The 9,312-nt window shown below is 32.9% G+C and overlaps 1 protein-coding gene across 2 annotated transcripts in view; it reads right to left on the minus strand.

Annotated features, from left to right (window-relative positions):
- Positions 1-1,886: 1,886 nt before the first annotated feature.
- The window catches only part of Rgs18 (regulator of G protein signaling 18), a 23,327-nt gene continuing 15,901 nt past the window's right edge, over positions 1,887-9,312 (minus strand). For both annotated transcript variants that reach the window (XM_028769961.1, XM_028769960.1), the window contains 2 exons: positions 4,912-5,078; positions 1,887-3,074 (listed from right to left, as the gene is read on the minus strand). In XM_028769961.1, coding sequence (XP_028625794.1) covers positions 2,817-3,074; positions 4,912-5,078 — 425 coding nt within the window. In that variant the 3' untranslated portion in view covers positions 1,887-2,816. The remainder of the gene's footprint in view (positions 3,075-4,911; positions 5,079-9,312) is intronic.

Genomic DNA, 9,312 nt, shown 5'->3' on the forward strand with positions numbered 1-9,312 from the left:
AGTCATCCATTGCTAGGCATGTCACCTACCTCTCAGTGTGGATTTTTACTCTGTAAGCCTCTATTGGAGAAAACTAAGTTTTTCTTTGCAAGTGGCTATCAGTTGGAGATAACTTATTGATTTGAGATGAGAGTTTCTGGCCAATTCTGAGGTCTGGGACCTTGCCTGACTTGGACCTATTCAAGCTCTGTGCATGCTGCCACAGTCTCTATGAGATCATATCTGTGTCATAATTTTTTTTTAAAGCCCCAAAGCAGAAGTAACTAAAATTTCCAAGCCCTTGACTATAAACATATAGAAGTTTTGTGCATGTTACTTGAGTTTCAAGGGAATCAAAAAGTCATGAGAGACCTCAGACTCTAATCTTTATGATCTGTCCCATGTCAGTTTATACTCATTGCTATTAATTTAGCCAGAGCTCAATGCTGGCTATATATTTTTTCTTCCATTTGTCATTGCTTTATTTTCTATATTATAATCCATCAGAAATTGCAAAGCCTTCGAAATCCAGACATACTGGATTTCAATACAAGTCATGAAATGTTTTATAATTGAATTTAAAATACTATGGTTTGAATATGAAATGTTCTTTATACACTCATGACTCCTTAGTCCCCTGCTGCTGATGTTCCCTTGAGAGAGGGGTTCTTGTGGGGAAAAAAGTGGACCACTGGGAGCATAACTTTAAGAGTTACAATTGGTGTCTTTTTTGCTCTCTGACTCCAGTCAAACATTATGGTCATAGACTCTGCCCCATTCACCAACAACCATGAAGGTAAAACTGTTTTCCCTCATAACAGGCCTAAGAACCATGGAGCAAAAGATTATGGACTGAAATCATGAGCCAAACAAAATAAATCCTATAGTTATATTGGGTCTGTTGGATATTTTGCACAGTGAACTAAATATTTAACACAAACATTGACTTATTTTTAAAAACATAACGTTTCTATTGTTGGTTTTCATGTCAACTTGTCACAGGTTAGCATTACCTAAGTAGGGAGCCTTACCTCAAGGATAATCCTATTTAGTTAGGAGGCCCATCCCATTGTGAGGAGAACCTTTTCATAGGACTCTTAAGTAGAAGGAAGTTGTTCCTCTCGCTTCTTGGTCACATGGCCTCACCTCTTGCCAGCAAGTTGATTTGCCCTGTTGTTGCTTCTGCAGCTAATTTCTTCATTGACAGTAGACCCAGTGTTTCCAAACATCATCCTACAAAAGGGACCAACACTTTTCCAGGAAGTTTTCAGGTCCAGAAGCAAGACAGAGCGTACTGAGGCATCCTGCCTTGGAAAGTGAATAATTACCAGTCCACAGCCTTCTAATAGTAACAGCTGTTCTGGGTTTATTCTAGATGTTGAGACTCCCAGCCTAGAGGACAGAATATTAGATGCTCAGAGGCTAAGATGTGATTTGACTGTCACTTTGTAAATTCTGATTGCATGTGTGTGTGTGTTCAAAAAACAACACTAGTAAAATCATACCATAAATTCTATAAGCAGACTAGAAAGCATGTGTCATCTTAATTCAGTATATAAAACAACTATACTTCATGGGAGAGACATGTTCCAATAAGTAATATAAATCAACCTCAGAAAAATTAAAAATCTCCTTTCTGTAATTTGTTTCCATATTTTAAAAAAGTATAAATTATTAACTTTAATACCAATAAAACAATAGATAAATAAGACTTTTTATCTCAATGTCATTCAAAGATAAGAATGTAGAGATATCTTGTGAAATAAACTAAACTGTTAGTAGGTAAGTTTTAACAGTTTATTGTTGTAGATGTTAAATATGTTATACACTTCTATGAAGGTAAAGAACATTTACTAATCTGAAAGCATATCATCTTTAATTCAGATATTTATAGACCAAGTAACACATTATTTATGTAATATAGAGATGTATATTTATTAGTATAATCGTACTGTATAATATAGTATTAGACATGAATTGAAAGAACATAATTACAGAACAGGATTGCCTGATGTCAAAGTTGCTCAATTTGTGGATTTAGTTTTTCAGCACCTCTCAGTTTGAACTTCTACACCAACTTTAAAATAACAGATGTGAGACATAAATGCTTGTGTGAAAATATGTCATCTTCATCATTCAATCACTGGTTGGTGTTTAGTGGCTCAATCATTTACTGGGAGAGAAGGTGTTCTACTCCATGTGGAGATGTGTAACATGAGCACACTCTTGTGAACAAGAATGTAGCTCTAATGGCAAATGTTCAGCAGAGTACATATAACTGCAGAATGAAGTCTAAGATTCCTACCCATTTATTATGTAGAGAGAAGTGCATCTTTATAACATTTCTTTTGGTTGGCTTAAAGGTAGAGGTGGTAAACAGTAATCTGGAGTCAGAATTAGTATGCAACAACAAATATCCATCCTTCCCCACTATAAAAAATGGGTCATTTCTTTATGCTCCAATCCATCATTTTGTAAAATATCATCTGAATATACAGTTATCTAAATACATTGTTTTTGCTTAGAATTATAATCCAAACTAGACATGAGATTACTGAAAAGTTTTCATTTTACTTTAACAATTTACAAAGCTTCTTCTTAATGATTGCAATAGCAGAAATAAAGATATTTATTATTAATAGAATATCAGATAGATTTTCATAAAATATGTTGGAAAATAGGTGATGAATTATTTTAGTATAATATAAAAGTTCTTACAGTTAAAAATACTTTTCTCTGGTATATTTTAAAAGTGAAACCATTTCTTACTATGCACAAGCTACATTTTAGAAGCAGTTGTGCACAAGTACCACCAAAAGAAGAAAAATGACTTTAACTCATAACCAAATGGCAACATCTGATTTTACGTCTTGGAACTCATTGTAGGTAAATGATCGTGATCGTCTCCTAAGATTTGTTGGCCTCTGAGGTCTTCCTTCTATCAAATGTAAGTAGATCTCGGATTTCAGAAAGCGTTTATAACTGTCATGTTCCATGAGCTGATACACTCTGCTTTGTGCAGCATCAAAACTGTGGAGAGTGGGCTGGGTAATGCTCTTAGCAATTACTTCTTTAGTATGAAAATCAAGGTTAACCTGCATAAACAGGAAAAAGGAATAATTATAGGCTATTTAATACAACATGTTTGACAACTATCTCCTACTCTTAAAATGTTGTATGGTGTAAAGTGTGCTTGGTCTGTTGGATATGGCCCAGTGATATAATGTTGTATTCTAGGCTCCTATTTCCCTGGCTCTTCTATCCCTTAGTTAGTAGTTATGCTTATTCTGAGTACAACTGAATAATGCAGGAGTAGCTATCATATGATCACTACATCAACTCAATCATATTCACAATGGAAAGCTAACATCTCAGAAGTTAAAGTGTTTACATTATAGAGAATGAGATACTTAGAGCAACATTGTGATGTCAATAAGATCTTTCTGTTCAGGCTCTGCTTTCTTCATCATAATATTTTTTTCTACAATCAAAACTATGCCAACATATGAATATGTCTTAAACATACAATACCTTTTAATATTTTTATCATGTCCCAACTGATATATCTGGTACTAATATTATATCTTGGGGTATCTATCCTGTTTTCTACCTCTGAGTGGCCATGTAATGTTGTATTTTTACATAACTAAACAATTACACCATAGAGCACCATATTCACATAAAGAATATTGCATTATAGACTATATCGAAGCTTCTGTCTTAAAGATTTCATAGAAAGTCACCCAATCAAGGTTAGTTGCCACCCTGTGGGCTTATTGAACAGTGAGGGAATCTTTGAGCATAGTGCAAAGATCTTGTTATTGAAGTGCTACACTGAGTGGTTACAGGGATTCTGATCTTTCTCCCTTTGTCTCTATTTCCTCCCCTTCCCCATTTTCCTATCTCTCCTACCAGGCATAATAAAATGAGCAAGTTCTTCTGCCATGCATCTCTGACTTTACAAATGATTTGCTATAGTACCCAAAGCAACAGGACCAAATGTTCTCTGATATGCGAGATAACACATTTTCTTTTTGTTTTCAATTTGAATGAGCTTAGTTACGGAAGGAAAAGGCTAATACAATAGTATTAATTTATACTTGAACAGTAAGAATGCCTGTGTTCTAATCTAGAAATGGAATACAATTTATTGGGTACAAAACTGAAACATCAAAACTTTTAACATTTTATGACAGTCTAGCAATATCTACTAGACTCATAGTCAATTTACCAAGTATACTACAAGATCAATTCAGTTAGTTTGTAAGCAAAGAAAAGAACAATTGAAACATTCTCAAATGAGAGTTACATCATTTGTCTATTAATTTTCTTCTTTTAGCCTATCCCAGACTGATGAAATAATTTCTTTGGACAAACAAAACCTTACATAGTTGTATAAGATAATCTTATTTTAAAATTATGTTTGTTATTTTGGGGGACATGTATACCATGGCATAGTGTGAGGATCAGAGAACAACTTTGGGAAGTTGGGTCCTTTTCCATCATGTTGAGACTAGGCATTGAACTTACACTTTCAGGATTGGAGACAAGGACTTTTAACCAACTAAGCCATGCAGCTGGTTCACTTTAACCTTACATCGTGTTTTTATATGTTTGTTTTGTCTTTAGCAGTTTCAGAGATCTTTAGACTCTAAGTAGTTGTTTCTGCTAAAATAGTTAATACAGATTAGAAAAAGAATCAAAATGCCATGTCATTAAAAACTCTTCGTCTAACTCTGAGAATGGCTTTATGCTTTTAACCCATAATCATATTATGCTGTACTCTGTTAATAGTAGAATTGTGCAACTAAACAGTTTTGCTTTAACGTAAAATCTTGAGCTCCCTGATGGAATGAATGAGGAGTCGACTTTAGTGAAACAGACCCTATGAAGGTGGCAAGGAGTTTCATGTGCTTTCATTTGTCATAGTACCTCTTTGGGGGCGTCATTCTGAATGAATTTCTCATATATTGCCTTTGATTTTAGGATGATTTGTTGAGGTTCCTTGCATTTCTTGAAATCTTCACAGGCGATCCAAAATTCAATGTTTTCCTCACTGAATTCAGTTTTAAGAAATCTTGTAAAAGCGTCCACTCCATCTACCAAAAATAAATAATATGAAGTTACTGTGAACCAGTCTTACTGAGAAGATGCCATACTTGATATTAAAGCATATACAAATACTAACACCAAAGCTAAAATCTGCTTCTAATTCAACAAGGATCCACGCATATGTGGGCACTTTATATAAATTAACTTTTTAAGCAGAAGAAAGGAGGATATAATTTCTATAAAATAAGGCTAAATCACACTTCGACCTAAATCTTTAACACTAAGTGTAAAAAGGACTATACTGCATACCTTAATTTACAACTCTTCTATTCATGTCTCACTAAGAGTAGGAGGGATTATATTATAGACTTGTAAAACACTTCTTTTATATTCCATTTTTTCCTCCTACAAATATCATGTCTCTTGTATTGGAGACCCTCAAATTCTATTTCCATTGTCTCTACATTCTCTAGCTCCACATGACCTTTTCCATCTATCCACCAAAGAAACACTGCCAGTTCAAATTATAGTCAGCCCTAAATGGTATGATCTAAATGGGAGGTCACCATCAAATCCCTCCACTCAGGGGGTAAGAGAACGTAGTTAAGAGGAAGTATAAAGTGTTCAAGATTGAGCGGGGGTGGAGGACACCAAGAAGGTAAGGCCCTCTAAATCAACAGGAATGTTCAACAGAGGAGCTGACAGAGATGGAGGCAGCATGCAGATGGCCTATATGGATCTTCCTTAGATGGTGTCCATAACTAATAGGAGAAGTAGGCACATGTCCACACCCCTAACCCAGAAGATATCTCCAATTGATAACTACTTGCAAATGGATATTTCATCTCCCCAAAGAAATCTTTCTGGGAAAACAAGACACTGTTTGTTTTTGCTTGGTGGGTTGGGTTTTCTTTTTCTTTTTTATCTTTTCCTCTGTGTGTGTGTGTGTGTGTGTGTGTGTGTGTTGTTGTTGTTGTTGTTGTTGTTGTTTTTGTTTTGTTTTGAGACAGGGTTTCTCTGTGTAGTGCTGGATATCCTGGAACTTGTTCTATATACTAGGCTGGTCTTGAAAGGCATGTGCCACCATCACCACATGGCTAAAATAAGCCACTCTTAAGGGTGGACTGCATGTGCAGCAGAAGACAGACTCAATGGCATCCTTGGAAGTCCCTTGTTTCAAAACATGTCACAGTCTTTTGTTCTTTTTAAATTTTATTTATTTTTTCTTTTTCCCTCTTAGTTCTTGTGTGTATACATTATGGCTTTTGGTTTCTATGGGTTTCATGAGTGTGTAAATGACTAATGTTTCTTACATCTTTTCTTGAGACATTTTACTTCTATTTGTTTGTTTTTGTCCAATATATGTTTGTTTTATTTTTATTTTATTTTATTTCCTTGTTAACCTTTAGAAACCTCTTTGATTTTTAATAATAGACAGAAAAGCTGTGGAAGGGGGATGGCTGGAAGGAGTAGAGGGAAGAGAAACAGTATTGTTTAAGAACAAAAAATATTTTTAGTGTAAGAGAAAATTTTATTTAAAATTTTATGTACTTATTCATGACAAAAGAAAAGAAAACTATTACAGAATTGAAATTAGTAAGAAAATTAGCACTATATCATCATTTATGATTTTCTATATCTTTCTGTCTTTATTCTGTCCTACATTATCACCTGGTATATTTTCTTGGTCTCCATTTTTGTAAGTAGGATATACTGAATGAGGTGAAGTCAATAGGATCATATATTTGAGTTTGTAGATTTTAAAAGTTATATAAGCCCTCTACATAGATGTTAAGCTTGGGGTATTTGTTGAACAACTAACTGTTAGTGTGGAGGCATCTCTAGCATTTGCCTTCTTTGGAGACCTTTCTAATTCAACTAGTTTGCCTCATTCTGCCTTGATCTCAGTGTTCGTACTTATTATCATTGCAGTATTTTATTCTGCATTTAGTTGGTATCACTAGGAAGGCAGGCGTCAATGAAAACAATTCTAAAAGGAAACTTATAGCTCTAAGTATGTGGATTTAAAAATATTAAAGAGATATTAAATAAATTACAGATGCTAAATGCAAACAAACAAAATAACAACAAACCATTTACAAAAATAATGCATAAAGAGAAATAACAAATGTTGCAGCAAAAATTATTTCAATAGAACTAAAACTACTAATAAAAATCAATAAAACAAAGAGTTGTTTTTTTAAAGATAAGTAAATTTGAAAACTCTTACCAAAATTACTAAAAGAAAGGGAAAAATGATCCATAGGAAGACATTACAAGAGATATTAAGAAAATTTGGTGAATCATGCAAACAATGAAAGAACACATTTCTATAAAGCATAAATCTAAAGAAATGGATAAACTTCTAAAGCATATTGTATATAAATTAAATAAAGATAATATAAATTATTTAAACATCAATGAGATAGAAGCTGCTCTTAAATATTTCCAAACTAATAAAATCCTAGAACCAGATGTGTTCAACCCAATCTTCTAGAGACGACTAATATCAATATCACTAAATTTATTACATAAAATACAGGAGAAAGGAATACTTCCATTTTTTTTAGATACTACTTGGATTTAAAAAAACTATATAAAGAAGGAATTATATGAACCCAGTTAAAGGCAGAGCAAAGGGAAACCATAGAAAGACTGAGTCATATGAACACCCACAAAACACAGAGCTTTATAGAACATATATTTTTAAAAAATGAGCTTTATGAACATAAATGTAAAAATTGGTAAGAAAATAAGTGAAAACCAAGTTTAAGAACTCATCCAAGCAATCACATAAATCATCAAGTTTTCTTCATCAAATAATACAACTGATAAAGACTTGGATCAAAAATCATAGGTGACAAATTTTACCTACACAAATCAGTATCACTCCAATATGACTAAGACAAACATAATAAAAGAAATACTTCAAGGAATCAATTTCATTCGCAATAGCCTTAACAAACATTGGAATAAACCCAACAAAAAAAATAATAAAAGACCTATGTAATCAAAACTTCAATATTTCAAGCAAAGAAATTGATGAAGAAGGAGATGTTTATGGATTGATATGATTTATATTGTGAAAACAGCCACAATTCTCAGAACAATCTATAACTCAATGAAATTTCCATCAAAATCTCAGTGCAATTCTTCAGAGAATTTAAAATAAAAACTATCTTGAAATTAATATGGGAATCACAAAATGACCCTGGATAAGCAAAATACCCTGAACAATAAAAGTACTGGTAGATGCATCACCAGGCATGATTTAAATTATACCAGAAGGCCATACTAAAAACAAAAACAAAAACAAAACAAACAAACAAAAAACACAATAGCATAATACTAGTTTTTTAAAAAGGCATATTAACCAATTGAATAAAATTGAGGACAGGTATGTGAGTCAATATTTACCTGAATTTTGAAAAAAAAGTATTTCAAAATTGTGTATAGGAGAAATATAGTACCTTTAACAAATGGTGCTGGGAATTTGAACATCTTCATGTAGAAGAATGAAAGTTGACCCCTTTCTAAAGCTGACCAAATATCAATTCAAATGGTCAAACATCTTACTGTTAGACATGAAAATCCTAGAATAAAGAGTAGGGTGTATAGTTCAGGATTCAGGCTAAGAATTTTGTGACTAGACTTAAGTCACCAAAGGAATAGAAACAGTAGAATTGGAGAGAAAATGGTATTAAAAGTCTTGTGTACTGCAAAAAGAAATGTTCATTGAATTAAAAGTTGGTGTAAAGAATGGTGGGAAGTCTCTGCCCTCAGTACTTTTGATAAGGGTTTGTTATAAGCGTAAACAAACACAAAAAAACTAAACAAGAAAACAAGCTACTGAATTAATAGTGGGCTGTTCGCCATCTTTGGCCATGGGAAAAATATAAAAGAAAACTCGTTTTAGATTTTTTATTACCCAGTCAAAATGAGTAAAATTTGTAAATCATAAAATAATAAATAGTGGCAAAGATATGAAGAAAAAAGTGTATTTGCTGTTGATGGGAATGCAAATTGTATTCTACTATGGAAATCAGTTCTGACCAAAACCCTAGAAATGCATACATTATATGATAGTACTTTATATTCCTGTTCACATATCCTAATGACTTTTTCCAATTATAAAAACAAATGTTCATCCCTAGTAATAGCTGCCCTATTCACAATAGGTAGGACATGGAAACAGTCTATTTATAAACATAAACTTATGAATAGATAATCAAAATATCATACATACAAAATGAAATAATATTTAGCTATAACAAAAAAGTC

The sequence above is a fragment of the Grammomys surdaster genome, unplaced genomic scaffold, assembly GCF_004785775.1.
Source record: "Grammomys surdaster isolate TR1022 unplaced genomic scaffold, NIH_TR_1.0 196, whole genome shotgun sequence".
In the NCBI taxonomy this organism is placed as follows: Eukaryota; Metazoa; Chordata; class Mammalia; order Rodentia; family Muridae; genus Grammomys; species Grammomys surdaster.